At 44.4% G+C, this 25,893-nt stretch overlaps 3 protein-coding genes and 1 long non-coding RNA gene across 5 annotated transcripts in view; 2 read left to right on the forward strand and 2 right to left on the reverse strand.

Annotated features, from left to right (window-relative positions):
• Positions 1–4,761, reverse strand: part of Usp16 (ubiquitin specific peptidase 16) — a 32,676-nt gene extending 27,915 nt beyond the window's left edge. Inside the window, exon 1 of one of the 2 annotated variants that reach the window (XM_059277644.1) lies at positions 4,598–4,761. The gene's annotated coding sequence lies outside the window, so the exon portion shown is untranslated. The remainder of the gene's footprint in view (positions 1–4,597) is intronic. The other variant, XM_059277645.1, reaches the window with a different exon arrangement.
• Positions 4,762–13,784: 9,023 nt separating this feature from the next.
• Rwdd2b (RWD domain containing 2B) lies at positions 13,785–21,681 on the forward strand. Its single transcript, XM_059277455.1, has 5 exons — positions 13,785–13,933; positions 18,353–18,579; positions 18,667–18,734; positions 18,859–19,221; positions 20,260–21,681. Exons 2-5 carry the CDS (start codon positions 18,373–18,375, stop codon positions 20,492–20,494), a joined length of 873 nt encoding a protein of 290 aa, XP_059133438.1. The 5' UTR covers positions 13,785–13,933; positions 18,353–18,372; the 3' UTR covers positions 20,495–21,681.
• Positions 20,270–25,164, reverse strand: LOC131922634 (uncharacterized). The gene is made up of 2 exons (XR_009382350.1): positions 24,690–25,164; positions 20,270–20,573 (listed from the first exon to the last, which is right to left on the reverse strand). It is a non-coding gene; the product is annotated as an uncharacterized LOC131922634 (long non-coding RNA).
• The window catches only part of Ltn1 (listerin E3 ubiquitin protein ligase 1), a 55,121-nt gene continuing 54,111 nt past the window's right edge, over positions 24,884–25,893 (forward strand). Inside the window, exon 1 of the mRNA XM_059277454.1 lies at positions 24,884–25,090. Coding sequence (XP_059133437.1) covers positions 24,956–25,090 — 135 coding nt within the window. The 5' untranslated portion in view covers positions 24,884–24,955. The remainder of the gene's footprint in view (positions 25,091–25,893) is intronic.

Raw genomic sequence — 25,893 nt, forward strand, 5'->3', positions numbered from 1 at the left:
GAGTTACGGCTCCCAGAGCTGGCGGAAAGCGGACCACCGCCATGTTGGGAAGCTGAAGTGGGCGGAGCCAGCAGCCACTGTGCCATTTCAGGCTTAGAAGGCTGCAGTTTAAAGCAATAGGCTCACGCTAATATAAAAAAAATAAGCCACATAAAGATGGCTACCACACAAAGAATCTGGATTATGTTCTCTTTGATATTCGTAACTGCAGATACAGCGCCCCCCTCCAGCAGGAAGTAGTAAGAGAAGCTACGCCCAAATTCCCAAATATACCAAGCTGGCTTTAGAGATGGAATTGGCTCACTCCCCCTCTAAACCCAGACATATTGCTCAAAAAAAAAAAAAAATGGTTAAGAGATTCTTCTGTCCCAAATCAGAAGAGCCCTCTGGTGTGGGACAGAGAAAAAACAATATTTTTATTTAAAGCAGGTTGATTATAAATACAATCTCTTTCTAAAGAAAAAAAGGGGATAGGCCGGGCGGTGGTGGCGCACGCCTTTAATCCCAGCACTCGGGAGGCAGAGCCAGGCGGATCTCTGTGAGTTCGAGGCCAGCCTGGGCTACCAAGTGAGTCCCAGGAAAGGCGCAAAGCTACACAGAGAAACCCTGTCTTGAAAAACCAAAAAAAAAAAAAAAAAAAAAAAAAAGGGGATAGTTTAGATATGATAGGATGAAAGGGTAGATTAATGAACCTACTTTTAAAGAGTAACAACTTGTTTAAAATGTTTTACATCGCTATAGATTTTAGTTTATTGATACAAGTTTAAACTTAATTTTGTTATACTGTATATATATTTCTATTCTTGTTTGAGGTATTATGTTTATGTAACTCATTTAAAATTGTAATGGATAATTAAAAAATAGATTAATAGTTAGTCATCTATGATAATATTTGTAGCCATGTTAGTTAAGTCTTCTAGGTATACATAGATATATTTCAGATAGATAGGTAGTCTTCAAACACTTCAAAGACCTACAGAATATGGCATTTAAAATGTTTTAAAAGTTTAGACTTTTTGGACAGTGAGACATGTCTGCTCCTGACAGCACCGATTTACTTCAGAGAGGAGGATGGGCATCGAAGACACTCCATATGGAGTTTATCTTCACCTTGACAAAAATAGCCATTTGGGCAAGAAACTGTTCTTGCCTGGACTGCTTGATCAACTGGACATACAGGACCCATAGAAAGGTGACCACTGAACTTTGCTTGACAAAATGGTCCTTCAGGTTCCTGCTTTGCAGAGAAATCTGCCAGACATTCTACAGGACACAGAGAAAAGTGAATAAGAGACTCTAGGCCTGTGGGCTGAAGACAGATGCCCCAACTTTACAAGAAAACTTTGCATGACTGTCCAGGCTCAGCTGTCTCTGTCTACCCTGCAAGACTCCCAAAAGTTGCTTGCATCCTTCTCCCATTTCTCAGGCAGTATTATATCCTTCTGAGGTCTTTGATGTGATTAAAGACTAGATACTTACAATTTTCCTTAGTTATAATAAAAGATAAGTTAGATATAAAACCTTAAACTTACAAATATAAGATAGATAGGATCTCTTCTTTAATATTGTAACTGTAATTCTTGCTTGATAATTGTTTTGTTATATGTAATTTTACTATGTTAAAGTTAAAACCTTCCTTTTTAAGAAAAGAAAAGGGGAAGTGCTGTGGGATGGTCTGTATGTCAAGTGTGTTGCTGATTGGTCAGTAAATAAATCACTGATTGGCCATTGGCTAGGCAGGAAGTATAGGCGGGACAAGGAAAAGAATTCTGGGAAGTGGAAGACTGAGAGGGAGACACTGCCAGCCGCCATCAGGACAAGGAAGATGTAAAGTACAGGTAAGCCACAAGCCACGTGGCAAAGTAAAGATTAATAGAAATGGGCTAAATGTAAGAGTAAGAGCTAGACAATAACAGGCCTGAGCTAATGGCCAAGCAGTTTAAATAATGTAAGAGTCTGTGTGTTTATTTTATAAGTGGGCTCTGGGACTGGCGGGCCTTGGTGGCGGGAGCTGGAGAGAAATTCTCCAGCCTGAGAGAGATTTGCCCTGACCGTCGGCCAGGCAGGAAAACTCTAGCAACACACGTGAAGTAATTATCCTGTTCAAGGAAAATCTTCATCCAGCTTTTTGTCCTTTTCAGTGCTGGATACAAATCCAAGCCTTGTATATGCTGGGCAAAATGTTAGGCAACTACTGGACTAAGCCAGTTACCTTTCCTTTTACCAAGAATCATCTAAAATATTGGGGAAAAAAATCTTTTTTGATGGGAGCTAAAGCTTAGCTCAGTGTGTAGAACGATTGCCTACCACACACAAAGCTCTGGCTCAATCTTCAGCACCACACAAGCCAGGTATAGTGGAGCATACCAGCAATCCTAGCATTCAGAAGGCCCAGGAAGCAGGAGTGTCAAGAATTCAAGGTCAGCCAGGTGGTGGTGGCACACGCCTTTACTGCCATCACTTGGGAGCAGAGGCAGGCAAATCTCTAGGAGTTTGAGGCTAGCCTGGTCTACAAAGTGAGTTCCAAGACAGCCAGGACTGTTATACAGAGAAACTCCTGTCTCCAAAAAAAAAAAAAAAAAAAAAAGAATTCAAGGTTATTCTCAACTATTACATACTGAGCTTGATGCCAGCCTGGGATATATTGAGACCCTGCCATAAATATAAATAAATAAATAAATAAATAAATAAATAAATAAATAAATAAATAAATAAATAAATAAATAAATAAAGGAACACAGAGTATGCAGTGCTATATAAAATACAGTCCTCTTTAAAAAAAAAAATAGTATCCAAGTTCTCCTCTCCCATGTAACCCCATCTAATCTGTACTACATTAGTGCAAGCTTCATCTTCAAATAATGTCATTTGTATCACACCACTTTAATAAACTCATTAAAAAGCCAAAATGTCCAAGTTTATACTCTGGTACTTGTCCCTTTTAATTTGGCCCCAATACGCTAGCAATTCTGACTCTCATACAATTAATGAATTCTAATTAGACAGTGCCCTTCCAAAACCATCATATCTGATTTTCACAATAATATTTTAAATGAGGATATTCACTAAAGGAAGAAATTCAGAAACGAAATGGTGAAGGACCCAAGGTAGTAGAGATGCTACAATTCAGTTCTTTGGGTTCTTAGACCACAACTCCTTTTCCTTTCGACCAAGATCATCTCTTCAGTACTTCTTTGTCCCCATCACTTCAGTAACAGCTTTTAGAAAAGGGGGTGGGGGCACACGCCTTTCATCCCAGCACTCGGGAGGCAGAGGCTGACAGATCTCTGCGAGTTCAAGGCCAGCCTGGTCTACAGAGGGAGTTCCAGGACAGGCACCAAAGCTACACAGAGAAACCCTGTCTCGAAAACAAAACAAAACGTGCACTATCCTTGTTCCTTTACCCGTTTCTCTACTGCAGTAAATTGCTTTTCAAATCTATAATCTGAACATGCTGTTTTTCTCTTTGCAGTCTGAAATTTTAGGAGAAAGAACCGGTTCTGGTCAGCACTTCTGTGTTGCCTATGGCATAGGTCAATACATAGTAGGTCCTCAAGAAAAACTTCCTGCGTTAATACATCGTAGTATCTAAGCCTGGGCATGATGGCACGCGCCTTTAATCACAGCACTCGTAAGGCAAAGCAGGCAGTTAGAAAGTTCCAGGCCAGCCAGAGCTACACAGCGAGGCTATCTTAAAAAACTAACAAAAATAAATAAATAAATAAACAAAACAGACAACAACAAAACACGAATAGAACCTGAGAAGAGAAGGCCCAACTTCTGGTGGAAAGGAAAAAGGTAGACAAATAATTAAGCCATGAGCCTACAGTTGTGAAAGCAGCACCAGAAAATCTGGTTTAAGGACTGCCTTTTCCTTCGAGTCAGCAAAGGAAAACTTGAAAGACAGTTTTAATGACGGCAAGCAGAGGACCCGAGGAGGAGTCAGTCAGTCGATGCTCCTGAAGGAGCCACAGTAAAACTCTGACAGCTACCAAGACGCCTGTTGGGTCGTGGGAAAGGGTGCTAGGAAGCATTAGTCCTCTGTCGGGCTATGATCGGGTGAGTCTCCAGATAAGAACGGGCATCGTGGACCAAGGACTCGCTCGCGACTCCATGCTGACATCACTGAAATCAGAACTACTCTCGTGCCCTCGCAGAGGGAGCCGACTGCTCTCCGCCGCCGCCCTGCCGGGTCGGCCTCTGCGGCGCCATCACAAGCGCGTGGGGGAAACCCTTGTCGGCCGATCTGCCTAAAAAAACGTGGCTTTCAAGCGTGGGCGAACGCTGTCCCCCACGGGTGACAGCGCCAGCCGCGCTTACAAACCACCTGGTGTCACCGGGCGCTCGCTCGCTCGCACGCCAGCCCTCCCCACCGCCACCCCCGGCCACCTTCCCGGCGCCCGCCGGCCCCTACCAACTGCCCGGTGACCACGGGGCCGGCTGCGGACACAGGGCCCCGGGCGGCGGCCCCGCGAGTCACCGGCCGCCCCCGGGACTGACAGCGCTCGCAGCCAATGAGGCCGCGGCGCCGGCAGCCCGGGGGAGCCCGGAGCGGCGTGGCGGACGGGCCGGGCGAGCGGCGACGACCAGTCCTCACCCGGGACGACGGCGCCCATAACTGCCTTCCGCGACTGGCCCGGAGCCGGCTGCCAGCTCCGCTTCCTCCTGGTGACGACTAGAGAGCTACGCCGCTGAACCGGTCACCTTTCTGGAGAGGCAACTTCCGGAACGCGGCATTGTGGGAAATGGCTCGGCCCCGGGAGGAGCGTTTCGGACGCCCCCTGGAGCCGGATCCGCGCGTGCGCGTACGGCTGCCTGTCAAGGTGGTAGGCTGCGGTTGCTATGGAGTCGTTTAAAGCCGCGGGGAGAGTGGGTGTCGGGCGCGGTGGTCTGCGGCTCGGAATGTCCTGCATGGTTACCTCTCTTGAATACGTTAGTGCTGCGGGATGGCCAAGAGTAACGTGCAAACGCCTCTCATTTCCCTTAATTCTGTCCCATGCACTTCTAAAGTTGAGCTCGTAAACTGCCTTGAAATCGCCTTTCCGCACCTTGTCCAGATAAAAATAGGTAAGCAGCAACAGTAATTCTCTTTTAAAATTGTATGTGCCGGGCGTAATGGCGCACGCCTTTAATCCCAGCACTCGGGAGGCAAAGGCAAACGGATCTCTGAGTTCGAGGTCAGCCTGGTCCACAGAGAAAGAGGGTTCCAGGATAGGCAGGACTACACAGAGAAACCCTGCCTTGAAAAACCAAAAAATAAAGTAATGATAAGTAAATACATAAGTTGTATTTATTTTGAGTATGAGTGCCTGTCTGCTAGTCAAAGGACAACTTTCTAGAGTTGGTGCTAGCTACGCTACTGTGTAACTCCTAGGGTAACTTTAGGCCTGGTGGCAAACACCTTTTCCCTACTAAGCCATCTCTTGAGGCTTAAGACTGAATTTCATCATCATTATCATTATTGGGTTTTTTGGTTTTTTTTTTTTGATACAAGACATTTCTAAGAAGCCAGGACAGTCCTCAAACTTAATGATCCTTCTGAACTCAGCCTTCACCTTGCAGTATCATAATCCAAAACTAAAAGGAATTAAAGGAACATGTTGCAGTGTAAACTATTCTGAATATTTACTGTTCGCGTTGATGAAAAATAGTAAGTTCGCACTTTATGCCAAGCCTCTGTAACACGAATTAAACAGACCTCAATAGAGACCATAGTCACTGAGAAAATTGCATGTGAACATCAGTAGCAAAAGAGGAGAAGTAAGCAATACAATAAAAGAACAGTTGATCATGTTTGCAAGGGGGTGAGGTAAAGAAACCACTGAAACTGCTGATCCATTAGGGGGAAGGCTTTTACTGTGAATAAAAGAGAGAAAATATTCAAAGGCATCTGGAAGAGTCTAGAGCAGAGAGAAAAAGGAGTAGGCTGGACATGGACAGGGCTAGGGAATCTGGAGAATAGGAGAGAAGAGTGAAGATAGCTTGTTGATTGAGGTCCTTTTTATAGGAGAGATAAGATGTTCTCAGGGGCCAGAGAGTTGGCAGTTACACGTTGTTAGAAAAATACAATGAAACGGAAGAACAAGGATAAGGATATACATCACGTGAATGTGGTCACAAGATCTAAGAAACAGGAATTTATTCTTTAACTACAAGAAGAAAACTTAATCTGCGCAGGACAAACAGGAACTTATTCTTAACTATTTTAACTGCAAACAGAATCCTTAACCTGCAAGGTTTATTTTCCTGTTTTGGTCAAATATCATGTCTTATTTTACTTCTCTGCCAATTAACCTTCATTTTGACACATTCTTTGCATGTTTCCATGTATAAGTGGAGGGTATATACAGATTAAGAGTGTATGTATACATACACACATATATATGGGATGTGGGGAAGGATATACATATTTGTTTATAATTCTAGTATCTAGAAGTATCTGTAACATACTAAGTGCTTCTTAAGTATTGAGGACATGTATTCATTAGAACAAAATGCTGTATACGAATGTTCATATAGCCAAAATACTGGAAACCACCCCGTTTCCCTTGAAACAAGAATAGAAAATGAACATAGTTGTGGCTGGGTGGGAAAGCATCTGGTCAGCATGCACACGGTCCTGTATTAGATCTATAAAACCATTTAAAAACAAACAAAAAATAGATAGAAAGAAAAACAATAGTCATATCACAGGAACATTACTAAGCAAACCAATAACACTGATACATCTTTACAATATTATGCTGGGGCCCCCAAGATGACTCAAAGGGTTATAGAACTTGCTGCTAAGCCTGATGACTTGAGTTTAAAATTCAGGAAAGAGCTGGGCAGTGGTGGCGTACTCCTTTAATGCCAGCACTCCGGAGGCAGAGGCAGGCGAATCTCTGTGAGTTTGAGACCAGCCTGGTCTGCAGATGGAGATCCAGGACAGGCACCAAAACTACACAGAGAAACCCTGTCTCAAAAAACAAAAAACAAAAACAATTCAGGAAAGAACCAATTCCCTCAATTTGTCTTCGAACTTCCATACTCAAGCCATGGTACTGTAAGGATTATGTCTTTAATTACGTCACCAGCCTGCGATGGCATCCCAGTCTAAAAAGCGGGCGTGCCCTCTGTACGTTCTCTCTTTTCATACTCTCTCCTTCCGTATTCCCCCCTCTGTGTGGTTCTCTCTCTCTCTCCCTCCCTCCCTCTCTCTCTCTCTCTCTCTCTCTCTCTCTCTCTCTCTCTCTCTCTCTCTCCCCCAGCCACGAGCGCTGCTGCTTAACCAACAGATACCCATCCAAATATACACTCAAAAAATAAATAAATAAATAAGTGTAAAACATAATACTGAAGAAACAGAAGTGTAAATAGAAATATAAATAAATGTAAAGCAATATACTGAAAGAAAAAATTCACTTACTGTTTGGTTTGAACCATATTAAGTTCTAGATCTCACAAAATATGTGTGTGGGGGGTGAGCAGTAGTATGAAGCTCAGTCCTAACTAATCTTAACAATAAAATATGGGGCTGGAGAGATGGCTCAGAGGTTGAGAGCACTGACTGCTCTTCCAGAGGTCCTGAGTTCAATTCCCAGCAACCACATGGTGGCTCACAACCATCTGTAATGAGATCTGGTGCCCTCCTCTGGCCTGCAGTCATACATGCTGTATACATAATAAATAAATAAATCTTTAAAAAAAAAACAAAAAAAACCAATAAAATATGGTGATATTTGTGCTGAAATGTGATTTTATTTGTATGTTAATGAAGTTGCCTGGGGGTCAGAGCTAATAGCAAGCTGGCAGTGGTAGCACATACCCTTAATCCGATCACCTGACAGGCAGATCTCTGTGTGTTCAAGGACACCACCAGCATGGAGACACACGCCTTTAATCTCAATACCAACACTGGAGACCTGAAGGTCTATATAGACAAGCAGTGATGAGGAGGTCATGTGGTTGGGTTTACAACCAATGAGAAGACAGAACAGAAAGTCAATAAAAAGACAGACACACAGGAAGTTAGGTCTCTTTCTGAGGGGAAGGACAACAGCGACAGTGAGGGGTATGAAGGCGGTCTTGGTCTTAGCTCTTGGCTGCTGCTCTGACCTCTTGGACTTTTAACTCTGTATTTGGCTCTGTGTTTCTTATTTAATAAAACCATTCAGAATTACCTCTACAATAAAAACCTGGAGTCAGATATCAAGGTGAATGCTGAAAGATCAGAGAAGCAAAGGAGCAGCCACAGAGAGACTTCTTACCTCTAATGAAATCTCAGACTGAAATAAGGGAAATGCTGTCTCTACAAATCCCCAGAGTGAGTAGACCCGGAGATCCTGTCTCCATTCACCTTATATTCCTGTCCCCACCTCCTGAGTGCTGGGATTAAAGGCGTGTGCCACCACTGCCTGGCCTCTATGATTAACTAGTGGCTAACTCTGCCCTCTGATCTCCAGACAAGCTTTATTTGTAGGAACACAAATATCATATAACAGTAGGACCTCTTGGAGAAGTGTGGGAACTAAGAAGGAAAATGTAGGAATTTTCTGGGGTGACCATAATAGACTATGAGTAACACAGTTGTGTGCACTTGTCAAAACAAAGCAAATATACATTTAAGATAGACACTTCAATTTTAGCTAAAAAGTAAAAAAACAAACGAACAAAAAAAAACCCTAAACTCTATGCTCCTGTATTTTGAGAGAATTGTTCTCATTATGTAATCTACTTTTCTTATTTAATTAATTTATTTTTATATCATGTGCATTGGTGTCTTGCCTACATGTATATCTATGTGACAGTGTCAGATCTCCTGGAACTGGAGTTACAGACAATTATGAGCTGCCATGTTAGTACTGGGAAGTGAACCCAGGTCCTCTGGAAGAGCAGCCAGTGCTCTTAACTGCTGAGTCATCTTTCCAGCGCTGCAATTTACTCTTCATAATCTGTGACAAAGCTGGTATGATAAAATATTCACAGTGGTTCCTGGTGTATAAACTGACAGCATGACCACTCCATGATATAGTTAAGGAAAAGATTTTTTTAACTGTAGATTTAAGAGAGAGAACAGTCAGAGGCATCTGGAAGAGTCCAGAGCGGAGAGGGAAAGTAGACTGAACATGGCCAGGGCTATCTTTGAGTTCAGGGAGAATCATGGACTTTGTGGACTTTAAAATGTGTAACTAAGGGAGCCTGAAGGCCAGCATGAACTTTGATATGCTAATAGGCAGCACAGGCAGCCATATGTCCCTTCTGCCAGAGGTGAGGGAAATGACTTCCTTTTGTAGAGGGGAACCAGCTTCACAAGTTCCTGAGGAATGCTGACTTTTATCTAACCACGAGAAATAGTCAAAATTAAGCTCATTTCTGAATGAGCTCATTTCTGCCTCTTGGAGTTTGGGGAATTGGAGTTTCCTTTGGAGCTCACATGTAGATCAATTTTTTTATACTATCTGTCCCAAAGATTTGAGGTAAAAGACCACTGACCCAAATTATCATAGCTAACTTAATTAAAGCAAGCATTTTTTATTTATGTATACAGGCTGCCTCCCCTAAGGTGGGGTTTGAGTCAGCATTGGATGTGAGGAAGACAAAGTTTTTATAGTTCAGGGGTAGGGAGTTTCCAAATGAGGGATCTGGCAGGCAAATTGGTGGGGTTACAGAAGCAGAATGTAAGCATAACAAGTTAGTCATAACAACTTCCTGAAACAAAGACTTGTTTGCAAGGTGGTCATAACAATAGGCACTCATAACCATTCGGTTAGACCCGCCAACTTGCCCCTGCATGGTCTGGAAAGCCCCATTTCTCCCTTTCTCTCTCCAAACCCCACCTGCTCAGAGAGTCTCTGAGCAAAGGGAAGGCACCAGAAGGCCTAGTTCCTCATTCCTGGTGGCTGTTGCAGCTTCCTCTCCTGAAGTTGCCCACCATTCAAGTTCCCACCTAAGCACTCAGCTTTGACTGTAATTGGGCATGAACCCAGCTTGTGGCAGATACATCATCACCCCTTACCTACAACCTATAAAGTCTACCTGCTGTAGTCTGTGTGTGCGTGACTTCTCTGGGACTGGAGAACTCACCCAGGAGTTGCTTTGCTCAATATACCTGTTGTTATGCTTTTTCAATTCAGCTTGATCTGGCTTACTGCATCAGCAGAGAAACTTATTATGGGGAGGGTGAAAACCTACTAATAACAAGGTAGTCAGAGGTTATTGTGGAATAATCTTTTCATACACTGTGAAGATGGGTCACTCAAATTGGTTTAATAAAAAGCTGAACACCAATAGCTAGGCAGGATTTCCAGGCACAGAGGACGCTGGGAAGAAGAAGGGTGGAGATGCCAGGAGATACAGAAGAAGCAGCATGGGCAGTACAGAGTAAAGGTAACTGTGCCACATGAAAGAACTTAGATTAAAAGGTATGTGTTAATTAAGTTATAAGAGCTAGTAAGAAACATGCCTAAGCTTTCGGCCGAGCTTTCATAATTAATATGTCTCTGTGTCATTATTGGGGAGCTGACAGTCCCAGTGAAAAAGTCTGACTACAACAGGTAGTCAAAATAACTTTTTCAAACAAAGGTAGGTTTGCAAGATGGTTTGAAACAAAGACATGGTTGCCCTTCCCTGGAACAGGCAGTACAGAACCCTTTGTAGTTAAGATTACAAGTGGGGCATAGCACAATCCTTGAGAAACAGAAGTTTAATCATAAACAGGAATGGGCCTAGTTTGTCTTTACTGTAAGATATCTTAGTCCTAAGATAGAGGCAGGCTGGTTCATCATATCATTCAAAGTAGCAACTTTTTTGCCATAGAGAATCTGCTGTGCTTTGCAGGAAGCAGAACAGCATTTCTTACTAGATAGCAGTTGCATCTTTAAACGTGGGACAACCCAAAATGCAATCAGACATTGCTAAGTGTGGGGTGGGGTGGGAAGTATACTACTGCAATTCCTCTCTTCACAACTGCTCTACTCCAAAACTTCCACCTGAAAAAGCTGGAGGAAAAAGTCGTTGTCTAACTGAATTGGCAAAAACACAAAACATCCAAGATGGAGCTAGAGAGCTGCTTTGAAGCATTATCTTTGTGGCTTTTTTGTTGTTGTTGTTCTGAAAGGTAGCAGTGACATCTAACATCAATGAATGACAAATGTTTACAAGTCATTTCTAAAATGAAAAAAGATAAAGTGTGTTGCATATAGTTGAATAATGAAGATTTCTTTTTCTTTTCTTTTCTTTTTTTTTTTTTTTGGTTTATTGAGACAGGATTTCTCCGTGTAGGTTGGTGCCTGCCCTGGATCTTGCTCTGTAGACCAGGTGGCTCACAGAGATCCACTTGGCTCTGCCTCCGGAGTGCTGGGATTAAAGATGTGTACCACCACTGTACGGCAGAAGAAAATCTTTTAAAAACTATGTTCACATTGGAGTCCCCTTCACTGTCCTTTTATTAGTAGGGACAAATGCACAGTTCGTCCTGTTAGATATCAAACCCAGGACAAATGACTGAGGTGCCCATTAACATATTCAAAGCGGATGCTGGCCACCAGGTTCTTCCAGCATCTCTCAGTCTCTACCAGTTACAGGGCCCTTCTGGCTAGCATACCCTGTTCACTGCCCTTAACTCTCCAGCCCAACTACTGGGCTGGGCTTTAATTCTCCACGCACACACCCCCATCTCTGGCCCCCACATAACTCAGCCATTTTGGCTATGCCAGTCTCTTGACCCAGGCTGCTCTTCTTGGTTGGCCTCTCCTGTCCCCTCTTCCCTCCCCCTCTCCTCTCATGGCCCTGCTCAGAGTCATGTTCACTCTGGACTCTCCCGGATATTTCTGCCTCTGGCTATGCTCTCCCTTTTTTCTTTTTCTTTCTTTCTTTCCTTCTTTCTTTCTTCCTTTCTTTCTTTTTCTTCCCTTGAGACAGGGCTTCTCTGTGAAACAGTTCTGGCTGTCCTGGAACTCACTCTATAGACCAGGCTGGCCTCGAACTCACAAAGATCCGCCTGCCTCTGCCTCCCGAAGTGCTGGGATTAAAGGCATGCGCCACCACAGCCCGGCTCCCTTTTTTCTATAATGAACCTTCTCCACCATACCAGTCATGTTCCTCCTTTTTTACTTGTTTTTTTCATCCACTTCCCAGCTTGTTTACAAGCCAGGGCGGTCAACATCAATCCACATGCAGATGTCTCTAATGCCTTACTGCTCGATGGTTCAGAGACAAAAATCACCACAAATGGGAATTTATAATTATCGACACCACTGCCCAATTCGCCACTAGACATGTGTGCACAGATTAAAAATTGCTCCCGGGGTTGGGGATTTAGCTCAGTGGTAGAGTGCTTGCCTAGCACGAAGGGCCTGGGTTTGGTCCTCAGCTCTGAAAAAAAGACGGGGGGGGGGGGAAGAAAAAGAAAATTGCTCCAGTAGACCTACGTTGGCTCCAGTAAACACAGCCTGTAAAGCTCATGAGGAAAGGACAAAAGCAAGCTTCACATTTTCATATGATTAACCAGTCCACTGGAAGAAACATCAAATGTGTTTCCCAGCAAATACTATAAAACTTGTGTTTAGAACAAAGAATTCAAAACTTTTTAACGCCCCCACTTTGTAAGACTTTTATGCAATGTCTTACACTCCTCCACCCACCCAGTTAAACCTTTGTTTACACAAAAGGCCAACTGCTCTATTCCAGTAATTCGATTACCTGAGAAGTGTGACCCTTTCTCCTCAGAACAGTGACCCCTTTCCCTTCTTCCATTTTCTATGTGCCAACTGTTTTCAGACTAGCTGAATTAAGACAATGAAGTAGGACCCCAGTCAATGGGACAGTTACCACCTAAGTTAGAATAAAAACCAAAAGCACTTCTTGTCTGTGTTTCTTCTTCCAAGAGCGCTCTCTTCATCAAGAGTCAAGTTTGCCTTGTCTAGGAACATCATCGGTTGACATGGTAGTCTCTATTTCCTTGAGGCCCTGAACTGTTTCCTAACACTTACTTGGAAAAGAGTTGTTAAATAAGAAAACAGACTATGTCAGAGTTTTGCTTCTAACACAGTTAAACTTCAACTACTAAACGCTTCTGTTAGCCTAGAATATCCCTTTTCTGGAAAATCAGACATCTCTTGAGAAGTGACTGCCACCAATATCCCTGTAGTACACACCAAATTCTGTCTGCCAAAGATACAACGTTCTAACTAGAAACCTGCAACCCTGGCTTGTGGAAAATTTGATTAGCTTCAGGGAATACCTCCTTAGAGCAGAGACAGGTGACGTATAGAAAAGAGGATTAACAACACCGCCTACCCTATATAAACTATTGAATGTTTCTGCTCTTGACTCTTGGGCATTAGCTAAAGTCCTGGCTCCGGCTGATAAAGATGTGTTAATGGAGCTTGCTGGCTGACACTCCTTGCTGGTCCTGTCGCACTCCCACAGCCCCAGCGCCCGGGAGGACAATGGGTTCCGGATGGAGAAGTGTTAAGAATAAAAACCCGGGGCCGGGCGGTGGTGGCGCACGCCTTTAATCCCAGCACTCGGGAGGCAGAGCCAGGCGGATCTCTGTGAGTTCGAGGCCAGCCTGGGCTACCAAGTGAGTCCCAGGAAAGGCGCAAAGCTACACAGAGAAACCCTGTCTCGAAAAACCAAAAAAAAAAAAAAAAAAAAAAAAAAAAAAAAAAAAGAATAAAAACCCGGACCAGGAAAGCACCTGGAGGGTCAAAGTATCCCTTTGCAGTTCCAAACTTCAAGTCCGATCCTAAGCTAGAAGCGATGAACTTCCTGCTTCCGGGACTCGCGTCTTCACGCGCAGGCGCCCGCCCGCAGAGCGCCAGCCGGCTTCCCTCGGGAAGGGTTCAAAGGTCGCACCGTTCTCTTTAGTCTCTCTTCTGCGGGTGAGACCCGAGCTGTGGGTGCATCCAGCCCCGGGTGTCGGCAGTGCGGTCGGTAGTCTCGGCTCTGGGTGAGTGTGGCACTGGATGCTCGCGGTATGGTATGCGGAACTAAGAGCATCTCCCCACGGAGGGGCTCGAACGGGAGGCCGAGGAAGCGGCACTTCCGCCCATTGGTCAGACCCGACCTCAGTGGTTCCCGGCCCCGCCCACAGTCCGCGGCTGCCCAGGCGGTTGTCCCTGAGCCTGCGTGTCCACCGCTGAGTTAACGCGCGGAGACCTGAGCCTTGGTCCAGCACCTTAAATAATCCACGAGGGGCGTGGCGGCGCTCCCAGCACTCGGGAGGCAAAGGAGTCTCTGACTTCTAGGCTGCCCTGGTCTACGTACCGAGTTCTAGGCTAGCCAGGGAGACCCTTTCTCGAAAAGGTAGTGTCCCCATTGAGGAAATTCACATTTCCAACTACCTTTTCACAGCAATCTTAAGTTTTGAGCCAGAAATTTCTTTTAAGATCTCTCTCTCTCTCTCTCTCTCTCTCTCTCTCTCTCTCTCTCTCTCTCTCTCTCTCTCTCTCTCCCTCTCCCCCCCCCCCCATCCCTCTCCTCCCTCCCCCTCTCTCAACGGGGGCGGGGAAGGAAATCTTGGCGAAAATATTTATCAATCAGCTGATTAACGACTTCGGTCCTGCAGCTGTCCGTGCATGGATTTCTCCATGCTACACCAATTTGTTACTTCTGTTTACTTCCAAAACCCAGGGCCTTTCAGTTACACAAGCTTTAAGGCTTGATGACTTGAAGTGTTTGTCTCCCCGTAATCGAATACCTGACCGTCTACTGAATATCGCTACTGAATAGATGTATTAATAGACACTATTACTAAATGTGTAAAAAACCAAATGTCACATCCCCATAATTATACCCATCTAAATAAATGATGACTCCATCCTTGCAGAAGCTTAAACTTTGAGGTCATTCTTACATAGCTCTTACATAATTCATCATCAAGTCCTGTTGGTTCTACTCTAGTATTTCTAGAACCTGACCATCACTCATGTTGACCACAACTACCCTGATCCAAGCCCCCATTCATCTCTCCTAGGTCTCCCCACCCGCTTCTCCACAGCAGTGGGTAGGGAGGCCTTCATGAGCCACAGGTGGCTTTTCCTCATAAGCTGCATAGTCTCACATCCCTCAGCCCACTAGTGCTGTCTTTATTCTTCACCACAGCTATTCACTGAGCACAACAAAACTTTTTTGTTTTAATGTCAAGAGCTCTTCCCACTAGATTAAAGCTCTGGAACAACAGAGATATTCGTTGTTATTGTTAATTTTATTCATCATCATATTCTTAGTGTCAGGTACAATGCCTGGCACACACGAGTGTTTGAGACGCATTTGTTGAATTAATGACGAGTGACCATCATAGCAGGCACTCAAATAACACTTTACTGACAGGAGTTATTTAGTGTGTGTATTTTATTTTACTTTTGACACAGAATCTCACACTGTAGACCAGGCTGGCCTCAGACCCACTGAGATCATCCTACCTCTGCCTCCTAAGTGCTGGGATTAAAGGCTTGTGCCACTCCACATGGCAATTCGCCCATCCTTTTAAGCATTGGCTACACATTCTTACTTATTCTTCACAGCAGCCATGTTGTTCCCATTTTAGACATGGGAACTACATTGTTTGCATGTCTGAAGGTATGTAAGTTAGAAGTGGAAGTCTTCTCTCAAGTTAGATATTTGGTACATTCCTTTTCTGACTTTTCTCCAGCATATGTGATCATGTACCAAAAATAGCATTGCACCAGGCCCTGGTTTTGATCCCAAAACTCTGTAAAACAATAACAACTAATAATTAAAATAATAATACTTTGTTGTTCTCGTTACTGTTTTAAGGTAGCCATTTCATGAACATTAGTAACAATGTATATTTTAATGACTTTGTAACATTTGTTTACATATATATTTATTAAACTACTTTTTTTCTTGTGTTCCTTCCAAGCTCCTTCCTTCTTTCTTTCCTCCTCCTCCTCCTCCTCCTCCTCCTCCTTTTTTTTTTTTTTAAACTATGTAACCCTAGCTGACTTGGTAGACTCTGTGTAGACCAGACTGACCTTGAACTCACAGAGATCCTCCTGCCCTTGCCTCCTGAGTCTCTGCCTCCCGGGTGCTGGGATTAGAGGCATACACTGCCATGCCTGGCCAGCATCTTTAGTTTTCTGATATGAAGTATCAAAACTCTGCCATGGGGGGCTGGAGATGTGGCTCAGTGGTTAAGAGCACTGTCTCCTCATCCAGAGGACCTGGGTTCAATTCCCAGCACCCACATGACAGTTCTTAACTGTCTACAACTCCTGTTCCAGGGGATTCAACACCCTCACACAGATATACATACAGGCAAAACACCAGTGTACATAAAATAAATAAATAATTAAAAAAAAAACCTCTGCCATGGATGCAGGAGTTAGATAGATAAGGAAGGAAACCACTGATAGAGGGTGGTATCTTCATAATTTAACTTTGTGCTACAGTTTCAGGTCTCTAAACTTGTGCTTTTGAAACATTAAAAGGGGTTGCCTGAGCTATGGGAGGATCCACCACCACCACCACCACCCCGTCCCCTCCCCCCCCAACATTCTTTCACCCTTTATTGTTTAATTTTTTGACAAAGGGTCTCACTCTGTGGCCCAGGCTGGCTTTGAAAGTGAAGTTTTCTAGCTTTCTGAATGCTGGGATTGCAGGCGTGAGCTAACACACCTGACTCTTCTATTTAAAGACCAATAAATGGGGATAGAGAGATGGCTCAGATGTTAAGAACACTAGTCAGTCTTCCAGAGGATCCAGGTTTGATTCCCAGCATCCACATGGTGGCTCTAACTCCAGTTCCAGGGGATCCCATACCTTCTCCTCTCCTTTACAGGCGCCAGTCATGTCCATGGTACTCAGACATACATACAGACAAAATACCTATATGTATAAAATAAAGAGAAGTTGTAAAGGACTAGTAAACATTAATATTTACTTGAAAGAAAGACAAATAACTCAGTTCATCATGAGTTCCAGAGTAACTGGTCACAGCCACTCCTCTGGCTGTATCATTCTGGCTGTATCCTCTGGCTTTTTGACTACATCGTTTGTTTTCTTCAGTGAGACTGGCCAGTGTTGTAATTAGAAATGTCAGATCTACTGTCTAGATATAGAATAATTTATTGCATATATTTTATGAATTTCAATGGCTTGTCTCTTACTTAATTAAAAAAAATCGTATATGTGTGTGTCCGTGTCACTGAATGCCATATGTCTGCAGGTACTCATGGAGGGCAGAGGATTCCCAGGGGCTGGAGTTACAAGCCATTGTGAGTCTTGCAACATGGGCACTGGGGACTGAACTCTGGAAGAGCAGGAGCACTCCTAACTACTAAGCTATCTCTAGCACTGCCTCATAGTTTTGGTCTTTAGCATATAGTATATTGTTGCACGAATCCTTATAATGGATCCTAAATGGTCTTATAATAAAAACCCAGAGCCAGATATCAGGGTGAAAGCTGAAAGATCAGAGAAGCAGAGCAAGCCACAGCCACCACCTCTTACCTCACCAGCTCCTCAGCCTGAAGGAGTTTGATTTCCTGTCTGCTCCCATCTTATATTCCTTTCTCTGCCCAGCCATATCACTTCCTGTTTCAACCTTCCTAGTGCTTGGATTAAAGGTGTGTGACACCATTGCCTGACCTCTGTGGCTAACTCTTTGGCTAGCTCTGCCCTCTGACCTTCAGGCCAGCTTTATTTCCTAGATTTTTTTATCATAGCAGAGGTTGGGGTGAGAACATTTCCAAGGTTCAGTACCCTGATTGGCTGACATTTGTCTAGGGGTATCTGTAAAACAAAAATAGGTGCGTGCTAGACTCAGGGACATCAGCCCACCTTATCTAATGACTGGAATGTTTGGGATGTCAGGTCCTTCCTCACCCCTGGGTGGATCCCTGGGTAGTATCAGCTTAAGTCTTTTCCTGGATCTGGGTGTTGCCTGCCAGTAAGCCTGTCACAGAAGCTGTGTCTAGGCCCCTAAGCCTGTCATGGCAGCTGTGTGGTCAAGCTGTTTTGGGGCCCCTCCACAAGTGGAATAACATACAATATATGGAAGTAGAATTTCATATATTAGAATATAATATATTATGTATATAATATATATATATTTTTCTTCCTTTCTTTCTATTTTTTTCTTGGTTTTTCGAGACAGGGTTTCTCTGTGTAGCTTTGGAGCCTGTCCTGGAACTCACTCTGTAGCCCAGGCTGGCCTCAGACTCACAGAGATCCACCTGCCTCTGCCTCCTGAGTGCTGGGATTAAAGGCGTGCGCCTCCACCTCCTGGCTTTTTTTTTTCCCTTTTATGAAGGAATTAAGTATCCTTTAGGAAATGTCCATTGGCTCTATTGAATTCTCCTAAGCCTGTATATATAAATCCTTTCTCTTACCCATAACTCCTTAGGTACTTACCGATGTCTCAAAATGGTTGAGCTGGAACAGGCAGAGGCCCAGCTCTCAGAGTTAGACCTCCTGGCCAGTATGTTCCCGGGTGAGAATGAGCTCACGGTGAACGACCAACTGGCGTTAGCGGAGCTGAAACACTGTATTGAGAAAAGGACGATGGAGGAGCGGTCATCACAAGTGTACTTTACAATCAACATGAACCTGGACTTGTCTGAGGAAGCAATGGTAATCCTGTTCTGTTTGGGAAAGAATTAGAGCATGCCAAGACTTAAAAAACAATGCTTATAGCATTTTTCCCCCTTCTCTTCTCAGGTGATGTTTTCTCTGTCCTGCATTCTCCCCTTTAAGTACCCTACAGTCCTGCCTGAAATTACTGTCAGGTATGTTACAGACCATGTCCACGGCGCATGTCCAAACTAATGTGAGAATCAAAGTCATTCTTGCATCTGTTTTGTTTTCCAAGAAAAATGGCTTATTTTTTCCCCCCCATGTGTCTTCCGTCAGATCAGTATCACTGAGTAGATCCCAGCAGACTCAGCTGAACACAGATCTGGTAGCATACCTGCGGAAGAACTGTCTTGGAGATGTCTGTATACTGAATGCCACAGAGTGGGTGAGAGAGCATGCCTCTGACTATGTCAACAGAGATGCCTCGCCTTCCCCTGCCAAGGAAAGCCCAGCCCAGCCCCTGGATCTCACTCTCACGAGGCTCTGGATCTATAGCCATCACATCTACAACAAATGCAAAAGAAAAAGCATCCTAGAGTGGGCAAAGGAGCTGTCCCTGTCTGGGTTCAGCATGCCTGGAAAACCTGGTGTGGTCTGTGTAGAAGGCCCCCAGAGTGCTTGCGAAGAGTTCTGGTCAAGGTGTGCTTTCACCTATATTAGATACCGTGTCATAATTTGAAAGATGATACTAGAGTTTAGAAATAATATGTCCTACGGGGAGGGATATCTTCATGGGGACTCAGTCTCAAGTGGATGCTAAGGCAGAAGTCACATATAGTTGGCATTATTCCCCTTACCTACCACAATACACACTCTGTAAATACACGTTGAATAAATTAAACCCCTCCCCTGAAGCTGTCTAGGACCTATCCGTGTCCATGAATCTGTTCTTTTCTTATCTAATGAATATGATAAACTTTCAACCTATGTAGTGAAGATTCTTCTTGAGGATTAGGATAGACACTAGTCTTGTTTCTCTACTTAGTTTCTGAGAAGTTTCTTAAGAAATTTAAAAGTCAGAAATTCCTACAATTCTAAAATATGTGTAACAGTGGCTGAGTTTGTAGCTCAGTTGGTAGAGCACTTGCCTGGCGTGCCCAAGGCCTTGGGTTCTATCCTTAGCAAAATGTACACCAGGTGTGGAGGCATGGTCACACATCTTGACCCTTTGAAGGTAGAAATGAGAGGACCCAAAGTTCAGTACCACCTGTGGCTGTATATCAAGATAGAGGCCAGCCTGAGAGCCACATGATCCTCTCACAAAAGAAATGATTAAATGTTAACAATCACAATCAAATTCTAATAGACGACCGTAATGATGACAGCAAGTGAGTGTTCGGGTGGGATCAGAACCAGAACCATTTTGCCCCTGTGAGATTACCTCTTCATTGGCAGGAACAGAAACTGCTTAGCCGTTCTTTATCATTTTGTTGTAGTTTGTTTGGTTTGTTTTTCAGACAGGGTCTCACTAAATGGCCTTGGCTAGTTTGGAACACAGTATGTAGACCAGGCTGGTCTTCAGTTCACAGAGCTCTGCGTTCTGCCTCCCAAGTGCTGGGTGGGGTTGAATATATGTACCACCACTCCCAACCCCGAGAAGTGTGTCTTATAAATTCTGGTCTCAGTGCTGTAGAAAATATATTTTGAAATTTTGTACTTTGAAAACCTATTTTTCAGACTCAGAAAATTAAACTGGAAGAGAATTTTAATTCGCCATCGAGAAGACATTCCTTTTGATAGTACAGAGGATGAAATGGAAAAACAACGGATATTTTCCATTTTTGAAGAAAAGGTCTTCAGTGTCCATGGAGCCAGAGGAAACCACATGGACTTTGGTCAACTGTATCAGTTCTTAAATGCCAGGGGATGTGGGGATGTTTTCCAGATGTTCTTTGGGGTGGAAGGACAGTGACTGAGCAGAGGGGTGGCTGGATGTTCTTCCTTTGAGTGTTTCTTCCCATTCTTGCCTGGATTTTCATTTTAGTTCCATTCTAGAAAGTTATAGAATTGGGGGTATGAGAAAACAATTAACGTAGTTGAAATGCATCTGTTAAAACATGCCATGACTGAAAAAAGAACTGAGTTTCAAATGATCAACTTTAAATTACCAACAGAGAAGGCTGGAGCAATGGGGCAGAGGTTAAGAGCATATATTGCTGTCACTGAGGACCTAAGTTCAGTGCCCAGCACCCATGGCAGGCAACTCATAATCACCTATAACTCAGAACTTCAGGGTATCTGATGGCCTCTGTCCTCTGCAAGGGTGCATGCACAAACATAGGCACATACAAATACTCAGGGCATCAGATCTCCCGGAGCTGGAGTTACAGGAAGTTGTGAGTTGCCCAGTGTGAGTACTGGGAACCAAACTTGAGTCCTCAACAAGAGCAAGGCATACTTTTAACCACTGAGCCATCTCTCCAACCTTTTGACATGAGCTGGCCATGATGGCACATGCTTGTAATCCCAGCACTTGGGAAGTAGAGGAAAGAGGATCAGGAGTTCAAGACCACCTTGGGCTACATAAGGCTCTGTCTTAAAAACCAAAACCAAGGGGTTGGGGATTTAGCTCAGTGGTAGAGTGCTTGCCTAGCAAGTGCAAGGCCCTGGGTTCGGTCCTCAGCTCTGAAAATAAATAAATAAGTTAAAAAAAAAAAAAAACCCAAAACCAAAGTTATTCATAGAAACTTGAAAGACAAGTTATTTGTGAAGGTAATTTTGGTGGTTCAACTTGCTAGGCATTTCCAACACACTTCTGCCTTTACTGAGGAACCTGGGAAAGCTGTCCGCTCTTGGCCTCTCTTGCAGCTATATCAGGCTGTAGGTTACAGCTGCAGGATTTCTGGGGAGGAATTTACTTCTCTTTGCAGCGATGGCAGGAGAAGGGAAGGATGGTCCAAGACAACTACAGAGAAGCCAGTTCTACTTGTCTGTGCCGACCCAACACTAATCCTTGGTGATCTTCAGACCTTTGAAGTGATGACTTTTTAAAGTCTCTGTGTTTGTTAGCAGCAGCCAAAAGTTAATCTGTCAGATTTTTTTTCAAAGCTTTGGCTTTGAAACTATAATATACAAACAGTAAAGTTATCCTCAGCAGTATTTATGGTTCATTTCTTTTTTTTTTCTTTATTAAGCGATTTTTACTCAGTTTACATACCAACCACAGACTCCCTCTCTTCCTTCCTCCCAATCCCTCCCCCAGCCTTTCCCCTGAACCCACTCCCCATTCCTTCCTCCAAAAAAGTAAGGTCCCCCCATGGGGAGTCAGCAAAGCCTGGTACATTGGTTGAGGCAGGTCCAAGCCCCTCCCCCTGCATCAAGGCTGTGCAAGGTGTCCCACCACAGGTAGTGGGCTCCAGAAAGCCCTCTCATGCACCAGGGATGGATCCTGATCCTACTGTCAGGGGCCCCTTAAGCAGACGAAGCTGCACAACTGTCTTGCTTATGCAGAGGGCCTAGTCCAGTCCCAGGGAGCCTCCACAGCTGTTGGTCTAAAGTTATGGGTTCCCACTAGTTTGGTTCGATTGTCTCTGTAGATTACCCCATCATGATCTTGATGCCCCTTGCTCATAGAATCCCTCTTCCCTCTCCTTGACTGGACTCCTGGAGCTCAGCCAGCCTGATGCTTGGCCGTGGATCTCAGCATCTGTTTCCATCAGTTACTGGATGAAGGCTATATGATGACAGGGTATTTACCACTCTGATTATATGGTTCATTTCTAATTCTGTGGTCTTAGACTTGGCCCCCACTTGTGCTCACTTCACTGAAGACTGTGGCGTGAGCAGAGCTCAAATGCTTTTTTGTCGTCATTTCTTTGCTTTTTTTAAGACATGGCCTCAGTGGCTGGCTTGGAACTTACTGATCTATCAGGCTGTTACCATACAGCCAGACCAACTGTCTTAGGGTTTCTGTTGCTGTGAAGAGACACCATGACTACGGCAACTCATAAAGGAAAACATTTAACTGGGACTGGCTTACAGTTTCAGAGGTTTAGTCCATTATCATCATCAGGGCAGGACATGTCAGTCTGCAGGCAGACATGGTGCTGGAGAAGGAGCTGAGGGTTCTTCTACATCTTGAGTGGCAGGCAGAAGAAGAAGAGACTGACACACTGGGCCATACTGACAGTAGCTTGAACATATATGAGATCTCAAAACCTGCTCCCACAATGACACACTTCCTCCAACAAGGCCACACCTCTTAATAGTGCCACTCCCTAGGGGCCCAGCTTTCAAACACATGAGTGTATGGGGGCCATACCTATTCGAACCATCACACCAACTCTCTGTGTTTTGAGAGTTCTGACTCCAGCAACTAACAAAGCTGGATACAATCAGACATCCCTAGAGGCCGCTGAAAGGACTCAGATTGTGTGTGTGTGTGTGTGTGTGTGTGTGTGTGTGTGTGTGTGTGTGAATGTGAATGGTGGGTAGATCATAGACAGTAGATTACTTTTCACAGAACTACTAAAACTTTCCCAGTCTTGTCCATTGTAATGAAAACACGGTGATGGTACAATAGACCAGGAAGCATAGCTTGGATGTAACAGGAAGCAGTGCAGTAAAGCTTTATCTAGTCACCTCCCTAAGACAGACCTGTCACATTTAGACACTTCTAATTGTGAAGACATGATAAGCAAGAGAAGTACAGATTTTTCTGACCTCCTAATTAAAACATTTCTTTGATCCAGGTGTTTTGGTGTATGCCTTTAATTCCAGCACTCCAGAAGCAGAGGTGGGTGGATCTATATAGTGAGTTCCAGGCTAGTCATGGCTACATGGTAAGATGCTATTCCCCCCAAAAAATATTTCTTTGAAAATTAGCAAAATTGAAAAGATGTGAGCATGGTAGCCTATAATTCCAGCACTTTGGAGGCTGAGGCAAATTTGAAGACATTTTGGGTTACAGAATGAGACCTTGTCTCAAACAGATGAAGTACACACATCCTATTATGGTACAGCATATACAACATTTAACTGGGACTGGCTTACAGTTTCAGAGGTTTAGTCCATTATCGTCATCAGGGCAGGACATGTCAGTCTGCAGGCAGACATGGTGCTGGAGAAGGAGCTCATCATTGGGCTCCATCATAAAAAAGTTGAGAAATGGAAAATCGAAATGCTTTAAAATTTTCCTTTGTACCATATAATCACTAGTGCTTACTACTATTTTGCTTGCATAATACTAGAAAAGCCTACTATGTTAGGTTTTAGAGTTTGAGAGAAGAGTGGGCTCAGGAGAGAGGCGTCCAGTGAAATCACTCTTCAGATACTATTAACACCACTCCTCATACCCCACAAATTCTCTCTCTCTCTCTCTCTCTCTCTCTCTCTCTCTCTCTCACACACACACACACACACACAATTTACAATAAAGTAAATCTTTAAAATAGAAAAAAACAATCTAAGTTCATGTTCCTCTAATTGGCATATAATTTGATTCAAACAAGAGCCATACATTTTATTTATATGATGTTTTACATCTTATTAAATACGTTTTTTTCCCTCCCCTGCTCCTGTTAAACCATTTCTCTTGTAGAATTTCCCTCATTCTGAATTCTTTGTTTGTGCCAATGTCGTTTTATATACTCCTCTGTATTCTGTAAATTATTAGATCTGAAGCTAAACTAGATTCAGTTTTGACTTTTTTGCAAGAATACTTAATAGGTCTCCAATACTTTCTGTTGCATTATATCGACACATAATAGCTCACTGATAGTCTTTTGATACACATAGAATTCTTAGAGGATTTTGGGTGTGTGATGCTAGTGATTTAACCAGACTCTGGTGCATGTTAGGCAAGTACTCTCCACTGAGCTTTATCCGAAGTTTGATACGATAAAGATCTGTCAGATATTGTCAGTTTGATCCCTCCAACTTACTATGGGCTCTTTTCCATGAGCTCACTCCTGCCTCACTTTAGTATGGAAAAGAGGAGATCTACAAAGACTACAGCGTAAAAGAGTATCCAAATTTTAGTACGAATGGGAATCTTGTTAAACGCAGAATCTGATTCTCTAGTCATGAGCCTGAGAATCTGTTTTTCATGCCAATGATCGCATCACTTTCTTTACTTCTAGCACTTTTTAGCACAGTTGCTACCATACCATTCTATTGCTATCTTGTGCAAGAACGTAGCCGAAGTCAAATTCCCACACACTAGGAAGGGAATCGCTTCACTTCAAGTACCTGGGACAGGCTTTGGCGCTGCGGGCCCAATCCCGGTTTCTTATTGGTCATCAGTGACGCCACTCAGGCAGGCGTGGCTTTCTCTGTGACGTATCAGACGGCGGCTGGTCAAGAGTCCTTGCAGAGGGGCGGGAACGGAAGGGGGGAAGCCAGAGAGCCGGGTGGGCGGGGGCAAGTTGCTACAATGAGCCCCCTTCCGGCGCGAGGGACCGGAAGTTGTGGCCCGGCGGTGTCAACCTCGGCTCCGCAGGCTGAGAGCGCGGCCGCCACCGCGACCATGGGCGGGAAGAACAAGCAGCGGACCAAGGGGAACCTGAGGGTGAGGCCCGGCGTGGCAGCCCCGCGGCGCGCAGCTCGGGCGTCTGCAGGGCGGCGAGGGAGGCGTGTGACCTCTCCCCGCGGGTGGGCAGGTCGGGGAGTTGGGACCCAAAAACGACGTTTCACGCCGGAGCTGTGCGGGGCGGAGCGCGCCCAGGGAGGTGTCGCTGGGAAACGGTGTCGGCGTGCACCCGGGTGGTAACCTGCCCGGGTGGCCCAGGTTGTTGTGTCGGAGCTGTGGGAAAGGAGCGGGCTTCCTTGGCTCGGAAACGGACAGTGGCTTTCCCCGTCCCTCCCGGCCAAGGCCGGAGCCGGTGGATGGTGTGCTGCGTGCTTTCAGTCGGTGTCGCCCCATTGGCTCGCTGGCCTCAAGCTCAGCTCGCTCTTCCTGTCTCGGCCACTGACCTCGCCACGTCTTGGCCTGGCAGGTTCCCGACACCCCAGTGCACTCTTCCTCCAGTATCAGCCCCATCGGAAGGCAGCCGGTCTCCGTGCTAACGACACTGCGTGTCACGTGATGTACCTCCTTGCTTTATAAACATTTTGAAGGCAGGTGTTTTCTACCGCCCTTACAGACGCAGACACACGCACACACGTGCTGGTTTTTTAGCACGGTTTGGTTTTTATAGAACTGTCCCACCGTTTTTGAGTCGGTTAACTTTAGTGATTTCAGTATCAAAACAACAATCACAATAGGTTAATTCCTATGTTAAATGCTTTTCTTGTATTCTTGTTTAATTGTCACAGCATGCATTTAAAATTTTTATTCACTGTTTTAGGGCAAGAATATTATTAGAGTTATAA

Source organism: Peromyscus eremicus, chromosome 12, assembly GCF_949786415.1.
Source record: "Peromyscus eremicus chromosome 12, PerEre_H2_v1, whole genome shotgun sequence".
NCBI classification, from domain to species: Eukaryota; Metazoa; Chordata; class Mammalia; order Rodentia; family Cricetidae; genus Peromyscus; species Peromyscus eremicus.